Source organism: Leptosomus discolor, chromosome 13 (genome assembly GCF_034619465.1).
Source record: "Leptosomus discolor isolate bLepDis1 chromosome 13, bLepDis1.hap2, whole genome shotgun sequence".
Taxonomy (NCBI): Eukaryota; Metazoa; Chordata; class Aves; order Leptosomiformes; family Leptosomidae; genus Leptosomus; species Leptosomus discolor.
Window position 1 is genome coordinate 21651356 of NC_141403.1, and position 27925 is coordinate 21679280.

A 27925-nucleotide genomic window follows, 5' to 3' on the forward strand; every position below is an offset into this window, starting at 1 on the left:
GCATGGGCGAGGACGAGTTTTGCTGGCTGTGGGAGGGAAAGTCCATGTCAGAGCCACGACGGCTGAGGTCAGCCAGGTCCAAACCCCTCTCTGGAGAAGGGAGATCTGGGAGTAGGACTGGCGCAGAGTAAGGATGCCCTCCTGCCAGCCCATCCCTGCAGAGCTTCCCGCAGGATTGCCAGGGATGAGGAGCTGCCCCCACGCTGCTGCCTGCAAGCCCTGCTTTCCTGTTCTCCTCCCCTCGTCGGGAGAACAGGAGCAATGTCAGCGCTGGCGGTGTAATGTTATGCTGCGTTGTCAAAAAAAAGACCTCACCCCCGTGAACTTGAACATGTCTGACAGAAATGACACAGTAAGCCTTGGCCAGCGCAGCCGGGCTGTTGTGCACAGGGAAAGCTCCAGCTCAGGGCCACGGTGGAGCCCAGTGCTGTGCCATGGGAGCAGCAGTAGGGCAGCCCAAGCGTGCATGCCACAGGCCGTGATTTATCCTTTTCAACGTTGTAGGGTTTAATAAGGTGTTACGATGGAAAATGAATCGTGCCTTTTAGGAATTTTCCCCTTTTCATTTGAAAGAAAACGAATGCATGTCTTCTGTACTAACACAACCCAAATGCCCCCCACCTACCTTCCACTCCTTCCCATCCGGTTTAACAGTGTATGCACCACGCTACCATATATAATCTTCTATCTCATAAATATGCGTTGAATAACCTAATAGTTTAACAGCTGTTGAAAAGCATTTAGTAAATGAGTTAGCTGGAAAGCACTTTCTAATCAGATAATGGCACTGTCCGAGATTATAGGCTGAGAGGTAGGCGCAAGGCTTCCATCTACCTGGAGGCTATTCTTGTGTAAAACTGTATATATGCATCTGATCCCATAAAAATATGTACACATAAACCCGAAGAGGTCAGGCAGGCGTGTGCTCGAGGTCGCCCTCCCGATGAGCAGCACCGGTAGTGGTGTACTATCAGGAGAGGGTGAGTGAGTTCAGATACTTGCATAGATAAAAGCTGCAATCGCACATGTGTGCAGCCCCTTGATAACGTGAGGCTCCCTTTGTTTCTGAGTCACCGTGCTCTGGTTTTATTAACTAAAAAGCAAAGGCTTGATAGTAGCCTGACCTTTAAAAAGTGTTTTGGTCGAGTTGGTGCCTAGGGAAAAATACCCAGTTCACGGACAGCATCTGCAAAGGCCCCTGTAGTGACTGTCTCACGAGATCCCTGGGGTTGAGCGCCCGTCCCTTCTCGCTGAGATTGCCACTGCTGCAGATATGTTGGCAGGACATTTCAGAAAGTTTTGCTCGGCCACCAGTGCTCTGGTGTTACAAAACAGGGGGATTATAGTTTCTGAGGGCAGCCAGCCCATTGCCTCTCCCCAACGCCGGAATGCTCCAGAGTCAGATCGAGGGGTGAGGTCCTTGCTCCACTCAGGCCTGCTGGCGCCAGCGGCTGCTGCTGCAGCGGCCAGGATTTTGTCTTTGCACGAACGCGAGGTCGCGGAGCTGTTCATGGAGATGTGTCCACATCCCTTCAGCATGTCACCGGTCGGCCAGCAGCGGAGCAGCAGCACCAGTTGGGATGACCTGCACAGAATCTTCTGAAGGAACGTCTGGTTTGTGGTGAAGAGGGTGTGCTGCCTGGCTCAGAGCTGACTGACGGGGGAGGATTTCGGAGGCACAAATGGCATTTCAGAGCTCAGCTCAGAAATGGAGATTTAACCACCTAACTCCTCAAGCCTCTTTGCAAGTCTCATCCCAAATTCTTACTAATTAGGAGACGTTTAGTCCAGAAGTTGAAGAAATGTGTGTGTGCACATAATGAAAAAAGTAGTGTTTTGATTTTCATATGCTAACCAAAATCTGTGTGCTCGTGCCAGGGAACTACATCATAGTCTGCACTGTGAAAGGTGGCTATTTTGTTTGATAGGTTCAATCAAACTTAAGGGTCAAATAAATATATTATAGTGCCATAAACGTCTGCATTGATAATACTACGTGGAAATGGGAATTTGTTAGTTTAATGTTAATCAGGATAAACATCTGTTTAATTTATATGATTATGTTTTCTCAGTTCACATATTTTAATAGCACAAACACACCCCCCACACCCCCCCAAAGTTTAAAAACCCATCTGGATTGCTAAAGTGTAAAAGCAAACAGACTTCTTAGAATTGTCAAAAAATACATATAATTTATATTTAAGCACTTTCTGACTCCCTTTACTGAATGTGCATGATTTATTATTTTTCTTCAAGGTTTGATATATTAACTTTTTACCTGCTAGAAAGGCCTTTCATTTAAAAGTGGGCTTGCAGAACTGGCTGAAATATTTCTCCCAGATTCAGACCCACACAGAAGGACCATTGTCTTCCACCCAGTGCCTCGGTATGATGTCATAACCCTGGTCTCTCTGAGTAAGAAGCTTTGATTTACAGCCAGGGCTGCTGCCAACGCACGGTTCTCAGAACTTCGTATTAAATTAGATGACATAATGACATGAGTCCAAAGCCTAAGAAGGCATCATCGAACCATTGAAGACCAGTTGGCACAGATTAAGTTGCTTATCAGACTAATTTAGTACTGTGAGCTCTGTCATATTTTAATATTCAAAATCGAGGACTATTTAAAATTGTCTGTCGGCCCACCTAGTGCCTTGTGAAGTAACAAGGATTTAAAAATTCACCATACGAATTGCATTAATTTTTTCCTTTTTGTGGCAGTGCTCCTTCAGCAGAGTGAGGTCTCCTGAACGAGTAACGTTACTTTTGAGTCTGCGTGTATGTAAAAACGGCATCATCTTTTCTGTTTATGGTTTCACAAATTCTGGCTTCATTGCTGCAGTTTATTATTGGCAAATCTCTGTGTATGGCAAATTCAGTCACAATTTTTCATTCTAGCTAGCTGAGACTCTGCAGGACTTGGTGTTATCTCAGCACCATGGAGCAGCTTTGAGACAGAATCCTTCTTGCCATTTGAAAATATTGAATTTAAGAAATAGTCCAGTTTCTACTAAAAGTGCTTGCAGATTCTGAACAGTTGTAGGGCTTTCCAGTTAATCGCCAGTCCAGGCCTGCTGTGTGACCAGGAACGTTTCTTTCAGCTGGCAGGTTTTTACCAAGTCATTTTTAGGTTTGAAAAATTTGAGCTAGAAGTTAGTCAGGCTAATACTGTTCTGTGTAAAATATTAATCCTGAGAACACGGACGGTGCTCTCTGTGTCACGTCACATCTCCCTGTGTGAAATACTCGAGTGTATGTGCAAGTGAGCGACGGTGGCAATGGCTATGTGTTACGGCAGCTAGCTTGCCGTGCCTTCCCAGGGGGTATTTGAGAATACACCTTTTTCTAGCTTGGAACTGTAGTGATTTGCAGTTAATCAAGCACGAGGCAATAGGTAAGCGGTAACGCTGGTCCATGGCGGGCAGGTGATCAGCCCTGGCTGCTCTGGAGGAACCCGCTCGGTTCCTTCCTGGGAGAAAGCGGTGAAGGTGGGCACATGAGGTTTGTGTCCTCAGCTGCTCTAAGGCCGCTGCAGCTGCCTGCCCAAGCTGAGGGTCTCAGGCCCCCGAAGGTCAATGGGAGAGTGGGTCGGGTGTGTTAGGAACCGGTAGCCTTGTTACATGCAAGTATTTTAACTTGTTTGAGCAACGCCGTAGGCACCATGATGTTAAGTGGGTAGTCAGTGAGCACTGGTACAGGCTGTTCCTGCGTTGGTTTTGGAAGGTGTGCCTTGAAATACCCACAGCTCCTGCCTTGGGCCCGCTGCAGTCCTCTGCAGATAGAATATAAGGCGATTTACACCAGCTTTTGACACATGGAGAGTATTTTCAGAACGACCGGGAGGTCAGACCCACAGCTTGTTTGAGCTGAGTTTGGAAATGCAAACATTAGCAAAGATTTTTGGCCTTTGTTACTCCATTTGGTGAAGTTACGTAGGCTGGGGAGAAGCAGATACAGGATAGAGTGTCATAAATAAACTGTTAACTGGTGTAATGTAGCAATTTGTGGTATATCTGTCCTCCACAAGTCAAGTAATGTAGTTATTCATGTAAAATACAAAAGTTGAGGTCTAGACAGAAAGGGAAGTGTTAATGTCTTGTATTTCTGCTGACATACTCAGCTTTGCAGGTCTGATTCCAGGTCATCTGGGTCATTAGTAATGGTTTCTCCAGGGAAAAGAAAAGAAAAAAAAAATTCCTACAGAGCTTCCTTCTCCAACCTGGTACCCTGTGAAGACATTTACACTTTTTGAAAGGGGAGTGGGTTGCTGCCGCCCCAGCCTGGTAAGATCCATACGTTCACTCCGCACAGCGTTAAATGGCTGTACAAATGGCAAAGCCCTGAGAAGTCAGATACAAATCCCTTCATCATTTCAGCATTAATGATTTTCCTGTCTTTCAGTGTGATGCCTATTCTAGTTATGAGACTAGCCTGCAAACAAAATACGTGAAACTTAGCAAGGGGGAACCTTTTTATTGAGTTGAAAAAACACGTCTAAGCCTAAGTGCAGGTCGTGTCTGTCCATTTAAAGACAATTTGTTTCCCATTCCATGAAATAACTGCATCAGGAGCATCAGTTCAGAGCAGTGCAAGGGGACAATGTAAACAAATGTCAAATAAAATGGAGGTCCTGCTTAATCTCATGTCCCTCCTTCTTGTTTCCCTCTCTGGCTACCAACCTGCCATCAGCAAACCAGCTACCCTGACTTAGCCTGACTGCTCCTGTAATTAACAGCAGTCTCTGTTTTCCCTCTGAACTCTGAATTTATGGGCAGCCAGGAGTGTCCTTGGTTGCTGTTACCATCTCCAAGAGAGCTTTTGGACTAACAGGTCTGGAATAGAGTCCCTTCTGCCTGTCAGTCCTTTGCCCAGTACAGAGCAGGACTTACTGGTTATCCTGTGTGGGCTGTGGCAGCAGCATGTGAAAACAGACTCCCAGTGTTCATGGCCTGGTAAACCAAGTAGCAAAGATGTGCCATAGAAAAGCTACAAGGAAAAATCAGACTGAGATCAGGAACCGGCCTTCTTTAGAGCCCCCAGCCTGCCTGCCACCAGGGCTATAACCCTTCCCTCGGTTATAACAAGTCAGACAACTCCAGGGTTTATTGGAGTTGAATTGCCAGTGGTTGAGCTTGGAATTATTTAGCACAGGTGTTTCTATAACAGTGATATATTGGGAAAATTCAGTGTTCAACAACCATCATATTTCCAGCTGTGCTGTGGTTAGTGCTGGTACAGTGAAACTAACATAAAACATGTGAGAATATTTGCTAGCTCAGGAACTTGTTAAAGGTATTTTCTTACAATATCTTTGCTGCTATGTTTATCTAGGTGTGTTTCTTTGGTCTTGCGCTTTCGTAAAGGGTGTGATATTGGTTTTATAAAGCTGTCACTGAACCTGGAATCTGCTTCTCTGCAACCAAGTGCGTTAGCAGCCCTGCTAGCCAGTGTGCAGCACACCAGCAGGTGAAAATAAGATTATGAGGAATCCAATGACAGTCCATTATCCTTAGCACATTCGTCTTGAGCAGCACCTGTGCGTCCGTTACATCTATAGACATGTTTTTACTGGGGGTGCGAGAAATCTTGAAACAAGTGTTGCAAGCATCTAGGTGTAAAAGAACATGAAAGGAGCCAAGTTAACAACGGGCTAGGGGAGTGTAAAACAAGGGTACCGAAGTGCATCACCAGCAGCAAAACTTGTGAGTGTTAAAAGAGGTTTTATATGTGCGCGTGCACACGTGTGCAGTTTTAGGGGTTTGAAAGACTTGTACGCGAACCTAGTAAATGGCTGGAGAATGTATAAGGGTGTTTGTAAAACATACGCAAATAAACATACCCTGAGAGACACTCACGCAGCACACATGGGCTCTGAGTTGTGCAGGGATGTTTCATTACTAACTTTGTGCCACAACAGGTCAGTTATTCTGATACTCTGAAAGATATTCCCTGGTGTTGCTGTAAATTTCCAAGCGAAATTTTTCAGGCGACGGCTATTCCTGTGGATCTCTTTTTTGGGGAAAGAAGATAAATGCCACTGTGCATCCGTACTCAATTGTATGCATTAGAGTTGCATCTGGCTAGAAAAAATACATCTACGGACTAGCTTGGCCCTATTATTTATAATTTTCCTGATAGGGAAAGTGGGTGTCTTTTATCTGTGCACTGGATATGTTGTAGGAGGAGCAGCAAAGGCACCTCTTTCTGATCGGAGAGAAAAAGCCGATGTGAAAAAGGCACGTTGAGGAAGGCTCTCTTCTCTGTTTTGAGAAAGCAGCTCTACATTTGTCATGACTGAGTTGATGCTGATAGGCAGTCGTTCTGTCCATGTGCTGATGGTATGCAGAGACATGGCTTGACAGGTCAGTTAGAGCCTCTTTTGGGACAATGGGCAGAGCAGGAGAGGTCTAGAATAGGAGTCAGTTTTTCTCGGTAGCCAGAGACTGAGTTAACATTTGTTAGGAGCTGGCATTAGCAGTTTGGATCCAACTTAGAATCGCTGAGAGCTGGATGCAACTTACTGAATATTTTACACCCATTGGTTGGTTAGTACGATTAAACACAATCATGTAGAAACTAAATAAATCAAATCCTGCTCTTTCAAAAATACCCTCATAATTGAAAACTTCTTGTACATAGCAGTTTGTCGTGTATCTTTGCAATTTTGCTTTCACTGAACTCTGAAAGCCCCATCTCTACCTTGTTGTGCTCCAGTTTACCGAACGTGCAGACATTTATCAAATGGGCCATCAGTAGCCGTAGAAATGCAGTAGTATATCCAAGTTAAAATTCTTGCTTTGATTACTACAAATCCATGGAGCCCTTGGGTCCAAAGCTTCCACTGAAGCACAGCTATTTGCAAATAGATTTTTATAGCACATTAGTGCTGGAGGAGAGTCCAAAGAAAATAGTCCTTTTCAATATTAGAACCAGCTGTGACTTTCTTGTGCTGATGACTCATTCATTTTTTTTTATAGGGTGGGAGAACTAGGCAAAAGACACACAGAGTCTTATTCAAGACGTTGTTTGTTTTGCAAAGGGTATCCTAGCCACAAGCCAACTTGATCATACCAATACGCAACTCATGTTTATTTAAAACTTTTTTCTTTTAACAGTTCCAATTATAAAAACAGAACCCACAGATGACTATGAGCCTGCTCAAACCTGTGGACCAATGAACCAAGGCTTAAACCCTCTCTCTAAACCATACTACAGCCAGCAGATCATGATGCCCCCTGATCCTGGTTCGTGCCTCGTGGCTGGCTTTGCCTCCTGTCAGCAGAGGAACGCCGTGATGTCGCCCTCTCCCAACGCAAGCCCCAAGCTGCACGACCTTTCGTCCTCTCCTTACAAGTGCATCCCCAACCTGGGCCACAGTCACCTCGGACTTCAGCAGCCCGCTGGAGGTGTCCCCACCATACAGGAAGTGCCAAGGTCTATAGTTGTGCACCCAAGCTCCCCCGAGCAATCATCTCACATCATGCTGCAGCCGCAGGTGAGTCAACATCTGAGCAGTAGCTGTCCCCTTGGTTATCAACAAACACTCTATCCCAACAGTCCCTCTTCTCCAGTTCCATCTGTTACCCAAGAGCCAACCTATTTGCAGTCCTGCAGTCCAACTCACTCATCCATAATGGGTCAACAGCAGCAGCAACTGCCGAAGGTTCACAGAAATGAGTCTCCAACAACCCAACCACTGTCATTGCCAGAGTTGCATGAGGAAAGTAATCATAATTTGGCCCCTATTCCTGTAACGATCAAGCGAGAACCTGAGGAATTGGACCAGATGTACCTGGATGATGGTAAGTCTTGTGCAGCATAGGTTTGCCTTCAGCCATGTTGCTATGTCAGTGAGTTCCCTTAACCCCCTCCTCCTTCTGAATCCCGGTGGAAAAAAGTTCAATTAACAGCCTGGTGTAATGGTGCGGACTTTTGCTTGGATTGTCTCTATAGAGGGAAGGGCTCTTTAATTTAGTTTGTGATAATGAAACCATATCATCTAAGCATTAAATGCTGTTGGTTACCATAGAGCTAGCTGCATGACCGATAGCTATGTTGCAATAATCTTAACTGTATGGTCTTGGCTTATGCCCATGCCGGTGACCTATGGAACTGCAGTGAAAACATATTAAACGTTGTCCCATCCATAATGCAGTGAAACGTCTGATGTGCAAATCTGTTCACTGGAACTAAATGATAAACTGCTCTACTTCAGTTGAGAAGGTTCAAATTAAAAACGGAGGCACATCTTTCAGTGCAACTTTTCAGTCTGGTGGCATCTGACATTAAGACTACTTTTTGTTCCGTTCTTACTCTGGCCTTGCTGCTTTTTTTTTTTTCTTTTGTAGGATTCTATATGTATATGTATTCTGCATGCACCACTGAAAAGTTAAAATGCTGTGATGAACTTGTCAGACTCTAGTTTCCAAAGATTTATTACTCAAACGTAATAAAAGGGATAATCTGGAATTTGATTATGTGACCTCACTGAACTGTGATTTAGCACTTGCTGCTAAATACTTCCCAGTAGTATTGTGGACCCTCACCTTCATGCAGTACGTGAGTTCCAATCCAATAGCCACATAACTTCATCTAACATACCGTGCTGTTTGAAGAAGAAATGCCTTTGAAATGGCTGCATTGAAACTAATTGGTGCCAAGGAACATCTGAATGTGATTGTCTTTCAGGGGGAATTTAATGACAATTCATTGCACTGTTTTTAAAAACAGGACATTTAGTCACTCTGTTTTAAACAGCATGGTACTCACTGAATTAGGATTACAAATGAATGTTTTGGACCTTGAGTAGCAGCCTTTTACTTTTTAACTCTAGGAAAATGATTTTTCTGAACAGAAGTTAGTATTGGTTACATGACAGACAAGTCTAAAGGATTTTTCCTAATTAGGAGTTTAGTTCACTGAAGTTTTGCACAACACATCTGTTGTGACAAGGTTTTCTTCATACAGTGTGCATTTTTACCACATGTCTATGCCTTAAGGAGCAAGACTTCAACAAACCAAACAAGAAATGAACACAAACCAAAACAAAAAGCCATGCCTGCATTTTGGTTTTGAGAGAAACCAGAAGTTATCTATGGAAGGAAGAGAATACAGATAAAATCTAAACCTACTCTGTAGCTGTCTTTCTAGAAAAGCAGAAGAAATGGGCAGCCTTTCTGCCTTACCTCTCCAAAATCCAGCAACTGCTTCTCTGACAGCACTATGAAAGCTGCCTTTAACTGGTTTCTGCTAGAGAGATGGGGCTGCGGCTCAGAGGTGAAGGTCCCCAGCCATGACTACCTCAGGTTTCTCCTGGTGGAACAGAGGAACTTTGCTACCACGTGGTCTGAGAGAGAGATTTTAGTTTTTTCAGCAATGCTCATTCTCTCTGACAAAGCATAAATGGTTTAGTCTTTACCCCCATCTCTCTTCCATCCCGTCTTCTGGACACACATGCACACCAGTCCCCTGGCAGATAATTTTGTTATCTGTAAATTGTAGAAGCCACCGTGTACATCTGCACTGATAGTTGAAAGTTGACTGTGAAGATCTCTTCAGCTAGCCAAATCCAGATAGACTTCCATTTGGCATCCAGCAGGCTATCAAAATCGTTCTGTGGCTCACCACAAGAACTATAGACCAAGAAAGAATTCGTAGACAAAACAGTCATGGTAACAATATATAATAGAAAAAAATTAACTTATGTTGTTCCAAAAAATTAAATACCACCATTTCCCTCTAAGGGTGGTAATCAGAAATAGAAACCAGTGAAGTCCCTTTTCTATGTCTAAACTGATACTTAGGTTTGTCTCAGGGGTCACACTGATGGAGCGTAACCCACGTGAGCTGCCCTTTCCTATCTATGCCATGTCTCACTGCCTGAAGAAAAGGTCATCCATGCTAAGTTTCATGTTGACAAAATGAAGCTCTTGTAGATACCAGGAGTGAACTACTATTGTCTTATTTGTCTCGGTATTCGGGCAGTCAAGACAAGAGAGAAGGCACGTGGCAGAGGGGCTAAAGGCATGTCCTGTGTCCTGTGAGACTTGTGTGGGCCCGGGACCCTCTGTTCAAACCATGCAGAGCCCCGTCAAGCCTCAGGCGCGCAGCACGGGAGCATGAAGCTGTGAGTCAGGCTGGAAGCCCGTTTAGGTCTATGCTATATGCATTTCATGGAGGCAGCCTCACCACCACCAGTGCAGACGCTGGTTTCACGTTACATTTAATCCGATGTAACTGCAGGCTCCCATGGAAAGGGTGGCCTCAATCCATCTTGCCCTTAGCCACATGTTCTTGCTGCTTCCTTTGAGTCATATCAATTGATTATGGAGCGGCAGGGCAGGCTAATGGAAAATTAACCTGCCAAAAATAGCAAAACCCACGTAGTTTTCCACTGGGTCAGCTCATGGAACCACATCCCCCGGGTCCAATAGCTGGGTCCAGCCCACGAGAAGGGCAGGAAGCCTGTTGCTGCGGGTCAGGGAGTGCAGCGGGACCGCTCTGGGTGGCAGCAGCCCACCCATAGGCCAGAGTAAGCGTGACTTGAAGCCACATCGTCTTATTCTCCCCAACAGCTATCTAATCAACTCATCCCGTCTCAGTAAAAAACCCGTTCTCACCCATTAGTTGTGGAAGGTTGACGTCTGGGCTGCCTCACATAGTCGCAAAGGGCAGTTTGGCCACTGCGGTGACTACCTGGAAACCACCAGTAATGGCTGCTGGTGTCCCCGTAGGTGGTGTTCACCGAGGTCAGCACTGAAAAGGCACAGTGCTCCACACACGCAGTGCCCTGCTGCCGGTCCATTCAGACCTCTGGCCGTGACTGGAATAAGGGAGAATGGGTTTTGCAGAGTGGCTCATGCCGAATAGGAGCAACTCATTTTTCATGTGCTTGATTTTTTTCTTGGAAAAGGAGCTTCGACGTTGTTTCTTGTTAGTATCATATCAATCTCTGAGCGTTTTCCTCGTTGGAGGAGTGGGTGGAATATCTGTGGTTTATGACCTTATTCTGAAAACCAGAATATCAAATCATATCCGTGAGTAAGGACAGTTACTCTTTTTTTTTTTTTTTTTAAATAGATTGCTGGTCTACCTGTTTATAATTCATTGTCTCAGTGATTCAGTTCAGATCCCTTCATACAGCATGATTTAAACTTTTTTCAGTATTTTTTCAATCTTTGCACTTGCGAACAATGTGAAATCTAGAGAGGTCAGATGTACTTCACTGCTTTCCTTGCCTGCTACTCTAGGTATACCAGCTCTTTCCCTCATCCCTAAAGTAATTTAAAAGTGATTAAATATTTTAATGACATTAAAAATTAAGTTCTCAAAGCATCGCTCCATTAAAAAAATGTGTCTTCATGGTGTCTTGTAGCTATTTAATACCTCCTGTTTTACCTGAAGGGACTTACGAAGTGTGAGGTATAGACACCTAACGTATTTATGGGACTGCCAGACGAATAACATATCTAACTGGTTATGCCAGATAATTTTTGGTAAAATTTTGGTTGCTTGTTTGCCACTTTGGGGAAGTTTGATTTATGTATCTAATATACGTGTAACAATCTTGGACCAGATATAAACAGAAACTTTTTGGTTTCAGCTTATGGGATCAAAGCAATATTCGTTCCTTTTGGTCTGGAGTATCTCCAAATATAGACCATCTATACTGCAGAGCATAGATGGAAAAAACCAGTCAGTGAGTTTATATAAATATATATCCTGTATATGACATTTTTCTGCTTCGGTAATGGTGGGCAGCTGAAGTGATATAAAGGGAGCACCCAAAGAGACTTCCATTTTGGCAAATGAGTTTTGGTCTTGGCAATCTTGTTTTAAATCAAAATCTACAGTAGTCACCTGGGCTACTCATTAAATGTGCTGTCCATTTCAGTATGTGAGTATATGATTCAACATGGAGAACATATTTAAAACTCACCCCGTAAAGTGATCCCTGATCTATTATGGCTATGCTCTTGCTATTGAAAGGTATCTGGCTTGTATACCAGCGCTCGTTTCAAATAGTTCTGAGTTCAACCACCTAACAAAGATTCTGTCTGACTCTCTTTGCTGCTTTCACAGCCAGATTTGATTAGAAGCGGTTGAAAGGTGACATTTATGCCTGGTTTTGGTCCTCTGCAGCAGCCCATGGTCCTTTGCGGTGGGAGAGGGGGTGTCCCCTGTCCTCCCTGCCAGAAGCTCTTGCAGCAGCCTGCAGGGCACTGGGGCACCCTGGCAGACCGCGCCAGGGCTAGCGCTGGCTCTGTGTGCGTGTGCCACCCCTGCCCTGGGCAGTGATGGTTACCTGGCATTCCCCTTTCAGATCTAACCTGGGAGCAGCGTGCGATGCTAGGGTGGTGGAGCTCATGGAGGGAGAATCCTTAGACAGGCAGGCGTGAGGGACCTCTTCAGTACAAGTCCCTGCAGTAATTGCTTTTAAGAGAAAACATTTTGTTTGGGGTTCGGTGAGTCTAATGTGCTGTGCAGCCCTTTGAGGCATGAAGTGGAATTAGTGTTGCCTGAGGAGATGGCCAGTTCGGGGAAGCTACAAGCTGATGAGGACTCTACCTGGTCCCTTGAACCAGTCGTTCTCTCAATGGGGTGTGAAAATTTACCTAATTTATATCTCACTTTTGAACGTGCTCCTCTCTCCAGCCCTCTAACCAGGACTTGGGTCAAAAGCTGTGCTAGTCTGCTCTTGAACTAACCCTGCTTCTTTTCTGTTGACCAAGGTAGCTCAGATAGTTTTTCCGAATTTTAACTGCTTTTCTTAGTGGTAGATGAAACCCCAAGCCAGAGGCAGTGGGGTGTAAGTTCACACAGCTTTCAGGATGTTCAGGCAGCTGGGAACTGGCCAGGCTCACACCAGGCGATGCTAAAGGTGACTTGAAATTACCTTCCTTATCCCCATTTCCCTTTCCTGGACCTAGTGTAGCCTGGGTGGAACACGGAACTGAGCTCCAAATCTTTTATTTCACCAGGATGGAGAGAGTTCAATTAGGCATGCTGATGCCAAAGAAGCATTTTTCAGGTTGTAACTGGCACTCCCACAAGCTATTACATTTTTTACCTGCAGCAGAATGACGCTCAGTTGTGAAATTATTTCCTGCCGTTAGAAACATCAAAGAAAGTAGTTTTCATTACAGATGAAAATGAAGCTATTTTGAAAAAGCAAGGGGGAAACACATTGGTACCAACAGGAAAAAATGTATGACCTGCGTTTCTCCGCAGATTTCGAGGTGTATTGTACACGCTGTGATCCCCTTTGTTACATTAATGCGCAGAACTTCGCAAAAGCAGTTGGTAACTGAAAGCAAAGCAGCATCCTGGAGGATTCTTTAATCATGGTATGCTTGAGTACTGAAGCTGAAAAAGATCTCAGCTTCTTCGAGCTTTGCCTGGTTTCTAACCTCAACTTTTGAGATGCAGTCCCAGCCAACTGGAAATCAGTGGCATGATCCCGTTGCCGGCAGTGGGGCCAGGGTTCCACCCGCCGCTGAAAAAACTGTTTTCCAGACCGCTCCGAGTCCTGTGTAGAAGCCAGAACTGGAATAACAATATCTGAAAGACAGATCTCTTGTCTGAAGTTTTGTATATTAATTCAGCCTCCTCTCCACACGGATGCTTTCATAAAGGTCTCTGTCCTGATCTTGACTTGATCTGATCTATAAATCTTAGTGTAGTAAGATGAAAATACAGATGCCATAACCGAAGGTATCCGATGTTTAGATATATGTCTAACAGAAAGTATCAGAACCACATCATCATCTTTTTTAAAACAAGGAGGCTTTTGTTCTTGTGATTGTCTTTGCACAGCTGTGAGTTTTATAGCACTGTGCCAATGAATGCACTCATTGCGACTTTTTATTTTACTCTGAAAAGGTAAATTGGGAGCATTAAGCCCCCAATAAGAATGTAAGAGTGGCAAAACCACAGGTAAAGTGTTACTGAAAGCTGCAGCCCTGCCAGCAATTTCATTTTAAACATGGCTCTTTTAAAAATAACTTTTGCAGTAAAAGCTGTAACTCCTGGATGTAATATGAGCTATTGCTAATGTCATTCCCATGAATTGCTTACAGTGTTGAACTGTTAGATGTCTGACAAGTCCATATATCTCCTATACAGTATATATGAACATTTTTTGCCTCTAAACCATATGTTCTTTTTTTCACTCCTCTATATTCTTCAAATGCACGTGGTTTGGTGATATAGTTTATTTGAACAGGAACCATAGCAGACAGAATTATTCTTTTGCTGAAATGTCTCCTTTTTCATACATCTCAGCTTCATGATTAAAGCGATTGGCTCTCGAGGCATTAAGTTTAGTCTGCTGCTGCCACAATTATGCCTTTGAAAACTCCTGAGTGCACTCGGTGATTTCCAGTAGTCCAGATGTCATTAGAACAACACGCAGGTAGTCTGCAAAGTCCAGTAACACTGTCTACACTTCGGTCTGGCTTGGGCGAGCTTTTCCCTCCCTCCCTCTTGGCCAAGCCTCGCAGCTCTGGGAGAAAACAAATAGCTTTCCTCATGGAAAGTTTTACTTAATCTGGCGTGCTGCCTGAGCCTAGACCCTCCTCGTCTCTAATGATGATTGAAAGTGTACATGCTACTGTGATAAAACATGCTGAGTCGTTAACATTTGGGGCTTGGGTTGTAGGCGATGAGTAAGGGAGGGCTGAAGTAATGCGTTCGAGTCAGACCTTCGGTGGACTTGCACGTCTGGGTTTGAGGGGTGTCCTGTTACACGAAACCGCACGCCCACAGGGTCGGGTTTTGCTGTTTCTAGCAGGTTTGCTGAATTTGGTCTCCCTGGAGGCCCACCAGAATGGCAGCTGACCAGACTAGGTGTCACTGCTGGGTTTCTCCAGCCCCAGGTGTGCGGTTGCCCGCGGAGCAGACCTGCCTACCTCTTCGTTGCAGCGTGCTGTGAAATCTAGCGGCGAACTTGTGCTTTCTTCTAACATCAGCACTTAGATTTCCAGGGAGGTCCTGGAGTCTCAGGCTTTCAAGGAAGTGTCTGGTCCCTTCAGAGAAGTCCGGAGTGCCTCCACTCTCATTCCGTGATGGCAGACACTGGCAGAGAGAGCAGGAGGCTGGCCAAGCGATGGGAAAGCTGCAGGAGGCAGCAGGCAGTGCTTTGCAATGTTTTGATACTCGAGAGTATTTTTAGTGTAGAAAAAACAGCATTTGGTTGATGTGCATCTGCGCGCAGACCTTCACATTAAACATTTTGAGTCGTTAAGTGTTCAGCTGAAGCCGCGTTGCATCCTCTCTTTTCAGCGAAGAGCAGCTTCACTAGTGGCTGTGCAGTTAGCTGGGAGGAAGCCGCTTCTCACCCCCGTGCCTGCTTCGCTCTCCTATTTCCATAGTAATGGCTGCGGGCATTGCTGTTTCAAATGGTAAAGGTTTTGTGGGTTATTTTCTGTAAGTTTTCCTTGGCGATGGGGGAGAAGAAGTTGCTGTATCTGAGCCTTGGTAACATTTACATCTGCTTTTAAGCCTGGAGGAGCGCCAAGGAAAATATGTGGCTTGCAGAAGCACAAGCTTCATGAGAAAGCTTTGTTCCAGTGCGATTCGTTTTAGGAATATGTTGTTTGTTTGAAACGTTTCTGCTGAGCTGTGCAGTGTTAGCTGGTCAGGTGTGGCCTCGTGGCTTGTGTATGGCCTCCGTGCTCTCGTGTCCTGGCAAAACGCTTCTGGGGAAGTTGTAGAAAACCCCTCTTCTCCAGGGAGTAGCGTATCCCACAGACCCCCGCTGCATCTCGGCAGAGCTGGGCTGAAGCAAGCAGTCGGCTCAGCCCAGCAAACACATACGTGTCAGAGGAAGGGCTCTCATGAGTAAACTCCCTGACTTCACGTACGGCGCTCTTGGCGAAGCGCTAGCGAGCTGGACTGCTGCTCCATCGCAGAGCGGTGAAGGGCCTGCCTCTGCTCCCACTTAAGTCAATAACGCCGTTCCCTTTGGGTTTGTTGGGAACGGGACCAAGCGTATGGCTGGTAGTTAAAACGCATAATAGCTGCATTCATCGGAATCTGGTTGCTGATAGACAGGCAGAGAGGGAGTTTTTTCTAGCAGATTTCTGCACGGCTCAGTTGAGTGTTCCATCTGCGTCTGCCGGACAAGCCGGGAGCTCGGTCGTGGGCCTGATAGTGGCTTGACCATCACTGTCGAGAGCAGGCTGCTTGATAACCTGGCTCCTGGTCTTTCCTCCTCTCCAAGGAGCTAGTGCTGATTGCAACCAAAGGGGGCACAGGCTTTCCACAACAGGCTTATCTCCGGGCTGGGAGGGAGCTTATGAAAAAAAGCAGACCCTCAAAATGTTCCCGGCCTCCTCTGTCACTGAGGAAGCCGGCAGAGTCTGGACATTGAAAATACCCGGAAACAATTGGTGAGTAAGAAACAGAGTAGGAAAAGCATGGTCCTGTTCCTCGTTGGCCAGCCTGGCTGGGTTTGTCTGCAAACCAGGGAGCTGGACCAGCCTTCTGCCTGCTTTACAGGCTTCGCTTTGTCAGTAGATCTACATTTTTCACACTTTGAAGCCTCCTGCAAGACAAATACCGGAAAGCGAAGCGCGATGGTGCTGGAAGTGTGTTGAAATTCCTGGACTGTATTGCCGCTGAGCACATGAATTGCAATGTGAGCACTGGAACAGTCCTGAAAAGCAGTGCTACAGGCTATCAAAGTCCATAATTAGTGGATTAAATTCTTCTGTCCTTATGTAGTTATAGCTCGTTATCCGAGCATCCTGTACACACAAGAACATTCTTCACTTGCCTTGCCTTTGCACAAATAAAGCATGATTTTTCTACTTAATTCTGGCCGTTCTGCAGCCATATGAAAGTGCAGAAGACAAGGTTTGACTCTTCATGTCTGTGCTGTCCATATTGCTCTTGAGGTTAGATTTCTGCAGGAGCTAGGCCTGAAGATTTGTTCCATTTCACAACTCTTACTGGTATCTTTGGGGTCACAGAATAAGTATTGCAGTATATATTACAAATCAGTTTTGATACCCTGGGATCAGCAATCAGTTCTTTTTCTAATGCTTCAGGGAAAATATCTGTTTTGTTGCCACTTCATAAGCAAAATCTGCAAATGACTTAAGAAGTAGAAAAAATGCTATTTTGGGTTACAAAAGAAGCCTCCAAAACCACAAAACTTTATTTATTTTAACTTCTGTTTCTATCCTGCATATGCAGATGCATACACAGGTAAAGTATGTGTGTGTGTGTATATATGTGTGTGTGCACATACACAGACATACATTGTAATGAGCTGTAAGACTTAGTGTACTAATGCTTTCACTGCTTTGGAGTTGTGGTGGGTGAGAGTGATGCAAGATCGAGTCATCACTGACTTCTCTGAAAATCCTGCAGGTGCCTGTTGAGTAAAACCTTTTAGAAACACGAGGTCAGGTGGAGAAGCCCGTCCTGTGAACCTTCTGTTGGCCACGGTTCGTTTCTGAACCGAAAGGCCCGTTGCAGCTCTGAAACCTGGCTCCACGCTGATGCAGGCGTCTGAGCTGCGGGTGTCCCTGCTGCTGAGTGTTTCTCAGGCACCTGAGCTTTTGCTATCCAGCCATTCGCTTGGAAGACTGAGGCAACTGGTAAAGCTGATCTCTTGGCTATCAGCTGGCTTTTTTTCCCCCCTGTGATAACTCTGTGTTCCACCATGCTCCAGGCTGCGCTTGAGCTCAGGTATTCACTTGAGGGCTTTCACCTTGGGTCGTCAGCCCGAGCCATTAACAACTTCTCCAGGCGTCTTCTCCTTATAGTAATATGTCTCTGGGTCAGTAGTACTGGGAGGTTCAAATGTTCTTCTCAGGCTAAAATAACTGTCTGTGAAATTGTCATATAGAAAGAGGTTAGCAGAGAAACTGGTCCTGATTTTTTTTCAGTTAGGCACACTCTTGTTTGTTTTCTTTCTTCTGAGAAATTTCCCTGACTCATTAGCTGTTAACCGTTGCACGAGACGATACAGAGCTGTCCCTTGGGCCCTGGCAGTCAAGGGCCAGAACTTCCTGAAGTTGCTAGAATTGATGCAAGGCAAATTCAGGTTTTGCAGAAAGATACAGTGAGTCCAAGCTCCAGCTAAGTGTACCTCACCCACGCACTGCACGAAGTCTTTGAAAGGGGGCCCTGGAAGGGCCACCAGCAATGGAGATGGCTACTCTACTGCAGTCCCTGAGTTCCCAGGTAACTTTGAAAGAGGTCTCAGGGATTTTTGCTTATTTTTTCTTCCACATAGAGAGTACGTTAAGTATGTGAAAGAAAAAGAAGGAAAACTGATTCCAGGGCAGAAAGTACCATGAACTGCAGAGATGCTACACTTTTTGCATCAGCAGATGAGCGTGGCAGCAATGGCTGCTTCAGAGAGCTTTCCAGGAATTCTCCCACTGTTTCCAGAAACCCAGGCTGGACCTTTACAGGGCAGACAAGCACCACCACAGTTTGTTCAAGTGCTAGATTCGCAATTTGGATGTACTGTCTCAGATCACCACGTGGTAGGAACCTACAAACCTCCATTGTTGCCAGGCAAACTGCCAGTTTCTGCCCTGTGCAGCATATAGCCAGAATAGGAGAGGCGAAGGTGACCATCTCCTTTGCAGAGGGTTTAGACTTACCTTTTTTGCACTCCGGTATCCCAGATGTTTCACACTGTTCCAATGGTAGGCTAAAGTCCTAAAGAGGAACCAGCAGTGCTGAAGTCAAGGAGAGGTTTGCTGGAAGGACATGCTAACGTGAAGGCATCTTCTTGTGCTGTGTCAGTAGGTAGTTTGCCAGTCCAGAGGTAGCTGCAGCCCTCGGCTGAGTTGGTACGTACTTCCTGGCAGGGTCAGATCTGGCTGACAGCACTCCAGGAGCCCCGGTCGAAGCAGGGTCTCTGCGTGGGGCTGCTCCCTGGATTCAGCACAGTTGGGGGATTCGGGCCCTTTGTGACCAGTGCACACAAGTGCATGTGTGTATATACATTTATTCTGTTCAGGAAACATACTAAAAAACCACAGCTTTCTCATGATGCTGTAGCACCGTTAGCAAGCATTTTAAAGTTTCAGACTTAAAATATGGCTGTGAAACTACCTGGTGGTGTAATTCTACTGAAAGAAGGCTTGAGAAAAAGAGAAATGAAAGGAAGGTTAAAGATAACATCCACATAAAAAAAAAAAAAGATGAGCAAAGATGAATATTGGAAGAAGAGGGGAAAGGGTGAGTGTGGGTGTGACAGAGAGGAGTTTGTCTGAAACTGAAATGGTACAAATGAGTAGTAATAGCCCAGGATTTGACTGCCATGGAAAAGTGTATCTAAAGAGTGCCTCACTTTGCCCCAAAATAATTTAAGTGTAGAGAAAAATGAGAGGAGATTATGAAATGAGCAATGTGCTCATGAAACTTATATATATATATCTGCGGAGAGTGTGTCTCTGAGCAGTAAGCCTAAGCCAGAGGAGCCTATCTGTCTGTATTGATCTGCAGTGAGATGGCTGCACTGCAGGGGGGGGTAGGAGGTTTTGGTGGCCTGGCTCTGCTGGGGCAGGACCCTCAAATAACCCTGGGAGTTTCTTCCGTGCTCTGTTGCCAGGTTTTCTAAGGAGCGAGGAAAGGGCTTCAGTGGTACCACTGGGTGGAGAGAGCTCCAGTAGGGAGCCCAAAAACCCCACAGAAATAAGGTACAAAAGAAGGGGGTGGGAAGTACTGCTTAAGTAAATACAGCCACGTCACCTGAACTTAGTGAGAAATTTTCGTGTCAGTTTTAAGTCTTCTCTTGGAATGTGATAGGGCATTCAATAAAAGTGAGAAAAAGCAGAAAATATTATCTGTTGACTCTTCCCCCATTAGAAATTACCTAGAAGAAATGCTGCTAGAAGGAGTAGAAGTGATCAGCCTTTGACAAGGCAGAGGAGGATTTGTAAAAACTCATTTTCAAGGTCATATGATTGAAGAATAAAACAGGAGATCCCCTTACTTTGCAACTTTCAAAAGATGGCATTCAAATTACACTTGGGATATGATCCAAATGCCATGAAAAATCTTTCCATCAACTTTGATGGATGTTCTAAAACAGGATGCGTTAAATCAGGGGAAATAATAACAGAGTCGCAAGTAAGTTAACAGAAGATTCACAACGGATTGTGAATCACTGTATTAAAGAATCAATTAGAGTCAGCTATTTAAATAAAGGCAGAGTAGTAGCACAGAAAAATTTTGAGCTAGAAAAATTAGAACATCTGCTGAAGTTTCCAAAGCTATATTTAATATTAACTTGGGAAAAGCACCTGGGCTGAATGGTGTCTCATCAAAAATTTGTAAGTGTTTCCAGACCAAAATCATTTGGATACTTTAAAAAAAAAAAATAAAAAAAATCATCTGCTCAACTAAAAGAGAAAACTCCTCTCTAAAGCCGTCCCTACCACTGAATTTTGTTATGAGGAAAATCACCATCTTAAACCAGAGAAGCAACAAAATGCAAATATTTCTGTACGATCCATTTTTTTTGTGGAATGTTAAGATCTAGTACTGGAGTCTCTGTCCTGCTGGCTGCTGCACACAAGCTGCACCTTCTGCCCAATGAACTTGTTCTCTGGAACAGGGCCTGCCCTTGTATAACAGTACAATTAGCTAACAGTGGGGTAGACTTTATTATTATTATAAAGAATATTTTGGCTTCAAGCACTCAGCACAGAGGAGAGTATGAACAGTGAGCAGACTTTTGGTAGAGATGCCGGATTTCCTTCCAAGAAATCTACAAATGGATCGACCATTTCTTTGGTGGTTAGGTGAATACTGAGAAAAAAAAAGAAGTGCTTTTGAAACTTGAAGCACACTTACTGTGTGTTGGGTTTTTTTTTAGTCAGGAAGGTAGTAGGAGACAGGACTGCCTATGTCTGATTGTGTGAGTTGTGACCCTAAAAACGTTTGGTCAGCCAGCTAGAGATCAGCCAGCCGTATACCTGAAGTTTCAGTGGCTATGTTTATGGTTCCTCTGATGATGAAATCTAGATTTCTGCCAGGATCAATGTAATTTCTCCGCTGTCAGTTAAGACCTCGTTTCAGGGAGGAGCTGGCAGATGCCTGTGACGCCAAACAAGGCTGTATCACGCTTTGTGTTGTGCATGGTCCCCTGCAGGCCACCACCTCCACGGGCCTGTTTTCTGAAAAATGTCAGTGTTCAGAAAGTTGTCTGAAGACAGATTTAAATTTCATATGAATAACTTTCATTGAGGGGGAGCACCACTGCAGAGGGAAAACCCCACACCTTGGCACGCTAAAATGATTGCCAGAATTCTCTAACGGTCTAAGCAGGAATATTTCTTGTACCATGGAAGAGACAACTAGATTTTACATTGCTGCTGCAAAATGAAAATCTTAGAGTGGGAAAACTTAGCTTTAGTTTTTCTTGATAGAGACTATTAGAGTAAGTCAGCATAGATCCATCTAGACATAGCGCGGCTGCACTATGTTCAGACCTGCACCTGTTCAGACCCTAAACCCGTTTACTTGCTATGCACTAGCTGCAGGGACAATTCTTCTAGCTACATCCTTGCTTGAGATTACCCCACTTTTAAGTACAGACAGACATTTCTGTGTATCTTTTCCTTTACAGACTTCTATTTATATTATGTATCTGTATCTCCCATGCCAATGGAAACCAGGAAAGGAATTTAATTTGTATGAATGGACTTCATAAATTTTGTGATTTACCGGTAATGAAATCCTGGTTTGCAGAATGAGAAATAATAGGGCTTTTCCAAAATATCTTAATCCTTGGCTATGGTTAGTGGCACAAAATGAACCATTCTTTCCTATGTGTCTAAAGTCCAAGTTGTGCTCCATGTAGTGATGTGATATTCTTTCCAGTCTCATGTCAGTAAATAATTGCAGTGCTGCTCTTTAGTCCGTCTCTGACCTTCACTATGGTTGCCTTTCTTGAACAAAAGCTGAGAGTTGTGGCAGATTGATCTCCTTCTGTGATCTGATCTAGTCTAGTGTGAAAGGAAAGTTCATTAATCCTACTCCCAAATTCCTTAACCAGTTTACCATACGTGTACTACTCTATAAGCCTATGTAATAGAGCACAGCCATAACAGTGCTTAAAACAGGATTAGGCAATACCTCATATTTTCTAACTACTTCTACTTTTGCAGAAATACAAATTCACTTTCTATATATTGTCAAGGGGGATTTTTTTTTTTTTGGTAAAAAAATAATTTTAACTAGTTTAGGTTTTATGAGTTTAAGCTAGAATATTGTCTAGTCTGTCTAAACTCGTCCACTTTGTGTAATTCTAGTTAGTACCTGAACGTGAACCAAAGATGATTCGTGTTTTAAGGAGCCTCTTTGGGGGATGCGAAGAACAAAGTAGCTTAACTTCATTTTGTTTTAACAATTAAAAATTGGCAGCTGAGCTATGTACACAGGCAAAGCAGGGATTTTTAGGCCTAGAGAAATGGTTTAGAATCTAGAAAAGAAAACCCACGTGCTACTAAAACCCTGTGTCTGGTTTTTCCACTATTCCCTAGAAAGCGGGTAGGGCTCTGGCTCAAACTGTGCCCGCACGCATGTGCATTAAAGCCCATACACTCAAGTGAACACAGAAATGTGGTTGTCCTCTTGGAGTGGTAGGAATCAGAAGTAAGTCTGATGACGCTGAAGAAGTTGTGTATGCTTCACAGTCCAGGCAAAATAAGAAAGCAGATCTACTTGCCCTTTTGCATATTAACATTAAAACATTTCAAGTAATCTTTATTCAGTAATGAGCGAAATAGGGTGTTTGCAGTGCAGGGACTGATTCTTTCCTGCCAAGCCATCAGACCTGTACCTTGTGCCTTTGTAGACCGCCGTTACATATCGGCCTGTATTTAGTAAGGACTTGATGCAAAGCCCATTGAAGGGAATAGGAATTCTTCTGTTGTCTTCTGTGCTTTTTGGATCAGGCTCCAACTTGCAGTCATAAGACCCTATTGCTTAATGTTCTTTAAAAAAGTCATATGTTTAAAGAAATAGGCATGAAAATCTCTAATACTGGGTGAAAATTTAAGGGCCCAAAAGTTGATGCAGACAGAAGTTATAGTTCCCAAAGTAACTGTAAAAGTTTATATTACATTATTATGCCAAGGTTAACGGCACATACAATAATCTGAAATACTGCCTGTATTGTACATGTAGTGTGACTGACTTGCAGGGTTTTAAGAACCCTCACTTTGGTTGTTTGGGTGTGCTGGTGTTTAAAGCAATGTCTGTGCTGGTTACAAGGCCTAGGCCAAAGAGATCTCAAGGAGCGCTGCGTTCTCGCACATTTAATTGTGGATAAGTATATTTTGGGTGAATGCACTGTGCATGTTTCCGTCCCCCTTTATGTCAGTAGGAAAGAGAAGTTTCCCTCCTGGAGTAGCTGTCGTACAGGTATGTAAAGTCCCTTTGTGCCATTTTGGAGGTCTCTTGAGTTGCTGTGCTCTTTTGAGTGGTCTGTAATGAGACAATGACAATGTGGCACCATGTGTTCTCCATGGAAAACAGGGTAATTTCAACAATTTTCCATTTTCTGTCACGTTGTTCTCTGGAGCAGGGGGGGGGCTTCTTTATGTGTGCAAAGCTTTCTGTTGCAGCTCTCCGTAGATAGCCATGACAAAGAGAAAGCATGAAAGCTTCTAGGGCAGAACATTCATCCTCACTTATCTGGCCCTTGGAGACATTAGCTAATCAAGGCATGATACTTGGTACAATAGGACAAGTGCTGTAAGGCTACCTCTGTTTTTCCAGCGAACATGGAGACTTATCATTCCCATGGCCATTTTACAGGATTTGTTTTCTTCTGACAACAACATCCACAGCCTATGGTGCTATCAACTCCAACAATGAATCTGATGCTGGCTCTGTGTGTTATCAGCTCCCTAATAACTGTCCTTTTTTCTTTTTTTTTTCCCTTTTTTTTTTTTTTTCTTTCCCACCCCGTTTGTGAGAATTTGTCCCCTGGAGCTCTTCTCTATCAGGCCCCTGCAGCTGCTGTTATTTTAGATATGGCAGGAAGTAGGTACCGGAAAACAGCGAGAGCTCGCGGCGCTCAGAAAAATCGAGAAATTCCTCTGATTTACCCCAGGCTCTGGCTCCAATCAAAGCCAGTTGCGAAAAAAAAAAAAAAAAAAAAAAAGGAGCGAGGTGGGGGGAAAGGGCCAAGGAGACAACTGCGTCTGGGCTGCGTGTGTCAGGGAGGAGAGTTTTAGCCATCCCTCCTGCCCGGTACCGGGAGATGCTCGACGTGGCCGAGCGAGCTGAGGAGGCTTGGCTGGGAGCGGCGTTCCACGCTGCTGCTGGCACCCACCCTCGCCAGTCGAGAAAACCCCCTCTCGCCTCCCCAGGGACATGCGTTTCGAAAAGCTCATCCCTGGTTTTCTGCTCTCCCCTCTCGGGTCCAGTGCGTGCCTAAGGCAGAGCAGCTTCCCCGGTTGCCCGTGAATGCTTTTAGCAGCGCTTAGCAAAGGGCGCCAGCCAAAGGTGCTGGTGGAAGGTCACCAGAGCAAGAAACTTACTGACACCGCTACTACTGCTCTTATTACTACCAGTATTATTATTATTATTATTATTATTATTATTATAATAACAATTTTACAGCTCAGACAGGATACTTCTTAATCTGCTAAGCAAAGGCATTTTTAGCCGCTTTGAATACCTCTTAAATCAGGCTGACACTGGAGATGACTTCTAAAAGAAAAGAAAAAAAGAAGAACCGATAAAGAAAAACACCTCCAAACCTTTCAGTTCAGCAAGCGGCTTAGGAAAAAAGACACCACCACCCCCGTACACAAAGACATACACGGAAAAGATACTACCTTTAGAACTGGTTTTAATAAAGAAATCTTCCTCTTTGAGACAGCAGATAAGGAGGAAGATGTCCGCCCACAGACATCTCACACCATTAGCAATCTAGTTAACATCTGTAAATGTTTTAGGGAAAGAAATTACACTTTGAGACATTTCTTTTTTAATTACAGGCTCCAGATGAGATTTGTTAGAGCAGGGAAATGTATCCCATAGCGACTGATGTCAATAGCAAGCAGTCCCTAAAGCCAGCCAGGATTGGGAAAGCCATGCTGTTTGCTGCTCTTGGCACTGCTCCCTGCTTTCACAATGTCAAACTTAGAACCGCCTTTATATGCACTTTCCATTTTTTTTTCCACAGTAGCTGTTGCCAGCAAGCTGTAAACTACCGTATATCACTCAGATTTAAGAACCTAAACTTTAAAACAAATTAAACTCTTGTTGACATTGTAATAAAAATCAGAATCGAACTGAACAGCTCAGTAAAACTGCACTTCAATTATTTTATGGATTTAAGATTGTTTTCTAGGATTCCCAGACTCCCAATACAGCAAAGTTATTTCCTCTTGGCAGATGTCTGGAAAAAAAATTCATTGAATGGATAAAATTATGTGGCAGACACTAGGTTGAAGCCTAAAGGGAGGAAATGGTGTCTCCCCAGCACCTGTAAATATTTGCTCTGTGTCTTGACCAGAAGAGCCTTTCGTCCATACTTTGAAAAAAAAGTTTCAAGGTATTTATTTTGTGAGTTTTTAAGAAAATAGAATTTTCATCTGTCAAAACCCAGTTCCTGACTAGGTGTTTATGTGGTTTTGAACGAGAACGGCAAATAGGGGTCTGACCGACCCTTCAGAACCCCGTCCAAAGGCAGGTAACTGCATGCAGCACACGAGTGCTCCGTCACTGGCCTCTGCTTATCTTTCATCTCCCTGCTTAGCGGTTAATGCTGGGTATTCTTTTTATAATTTTTTTTTTCCCTATTCTGTAAAATGGAAACAGAGGTTTCCATCCAATTAATTGCCAGGTTTCCATTCTTTATAATGTTTCCTCTCAAAACAATTTGGAATGAAAGTATTTCAGAAATGTGTGTAGACGGAAGCTACTGGAGATAATAATTTGTTTCATGTAACTGTGTTTTACGAAAGGTGTGGTGCACAAGAAAGGGTGTTGCACGGAGCAAACAACAACCAGCGAAACCTTCCTTGCACTTAACATTTTTTCTTTCAGTGCATCAGTGAAATGTCCATTACGTCCCTGAGGCCCCAGCCTGAAAAGCATTGCGTTCCCAGGGTCTTCAGCAAGAGCTGACCCTTGCTGAACCCAGGTTGCTCCTGTCACAAGGATGCCTCTGCAGGTTGAGCCTGCTGTGGCACATCTGCGTGCCCACAGCCAGGTCCCGGGCTCTGCGTGTTCTGGCTGTACTCCGCAGGGAGTGGGGACCTGCCCGTCCCCCTGAGCGGTGTGTAGTTGTGTGGATTTGCCGAAGCTGCTGCGTTAGGCTCCGTGCGTTCACCCCCTTATCTGAATTGGCTGACTTGACCTGACTGAGTCTCACATAAGCAGCCAGTTTTCTTCATTGTAGCATCAATAAATTTTTTAAAGCCACTCTTGAATTACTGTTAAAGTTCTTCCAGTCATTTTGTTGCCTGGAGCACCTCTCAAAGTGCAGGCCAGATTCCTACTGGAGTTTGGATGTGCTGCCAGATCACAACCTGGGCCATGGAAGCACCCTGTCGTTTCTCAGCTATCAAGAAGCGAGGGTTTTGGAGTCCAAGTCCTCAAAAAGAGGCAGAAAAGAAATCTGTCGCACATTGCGAGTGGTTGTTTGGAAAGTGTAATGCAAACATTTTGAATAAAATTTCAGGTCCTTAAGTGTGCTTGAGAGACGAGTGTTGTATGCCTGTGTTTCTCAAGTGCCTTTTTCCTAGTTCTCTAGTGCTGGCTGCAGGTTTGCCGTGCTTCATTCTTGGGGCAGAATCAATTTCCTCTCTAGTGGAGAGGACTGAGCTTCAGCACGGTTCTTGTGTCAAGCACTGAGCTGCAAGGGGGAAGGTTTCTTCTTCCCTGGGAGCCTGGCTGTGGTGCTTACTGAGTTCTTGCAGCCTTATCTGGTGTTTTTTCTGTCGACGTTGCTTTGTCAGTCCAGCCTAAGGAGCCATTCTACAGCTCAACACAGCGTGGAGGAGAGGGGAAAAGAGGAAAACACGTTTTGCCGTGTTTGCAGCTCTGTCACACTGGGACCACGTACAAATACGAGTATTCTTCCAGCTGCTCTAGTTTGAGACGCTTGCTATAGGCGGTTGTACGGGAGTCCAGCAACCGTCTGGACGCGGTGGTTTTCACAGCTACGCCTTCTGTGCTGGGGAGGGCACCCAGTAACGCCCGCCTGATGGTTTCCCCACCGCGGCCCAGCTTGCACTGCTATGTCTCCAGTGCGGCTCCACTAAATCAACCATTGGATCAAGCCTTCCCAACCAAACTGGACAGGAGTTTTGTCATGGAAAGGTCTTTACCTAGTGTAGTTAGCATGGTGCAAAACCAACGCAAGAGTATGTGTTAGCCACTGCCAGTGCTCTTCTCCAGTGAGCTGGATGAGAGAGGATGTGCATTCCTCTTTGGACTGCAGCGGTCATCAGGAGCAGATGCTGCCGTGGTTAAAGTAAAATCCGGTGGCATTACGTACAGCTCGCGTTATGGTGGTGGCCAGGTCATCGCGCCACAAGCAAATCTATTGCATGATGGTTTGTCTGCATCGTTTTCTTTGCAGGCTATTCGCAGCCAGCGGTGCAGATGCCCAAAGCTGGTCCTGCTCTGTGCCCACTGCTGCAGATTAGCAGCCGTATTCCATCAGCTAAGGATTTCCCCCAGCTACTGCGACCTTTCCCAGCCTAGCCCCCAGCAGGCTTGTAGGTGGATTTCTTTTCCCTTCTTGAACACACATTAAAAATTTTATTAGCCCCACCCAGCCTTTCTCTTCCATCAAGCCACTCACTGAGTCATCCCCTGGCCATCGTTTTGTCTGCCTGAGCAAACCCCCTGTGCATTAGGGGTTGGCAAACAAAGCTCAGGCTTCGCCACAGCCTAGGTGGGAATGTGGCCCAACAGTGGTCGC

The 27925-nt window shown here is 44.7% G+C and overlaps 1 protein-coding gene across 1 annotated transcript in view; it reads left to right on the forward strand.

The window, feature by feature from the left end:
* NFATC1 (nuclear factor of activated T cells 1) overlaps positions 1-27925 on the forward strand; it is a 112355-nt gene that overhangs the window by 77191 nt on the left and 7239 nt on the right. The window contains exons 9-10 of the mRNA XM_086472479.1: positions 7116-7802; positions 8504-8559. Of these exons, the coding sequence (XP_086328605.1) occupies positions 7116-7802; positions 8504-8559 (743 nt within the window). The remainder of the gene's footprint in view (positions 1-7115; positions 7803-8503; positions 8560-27925) is intronic.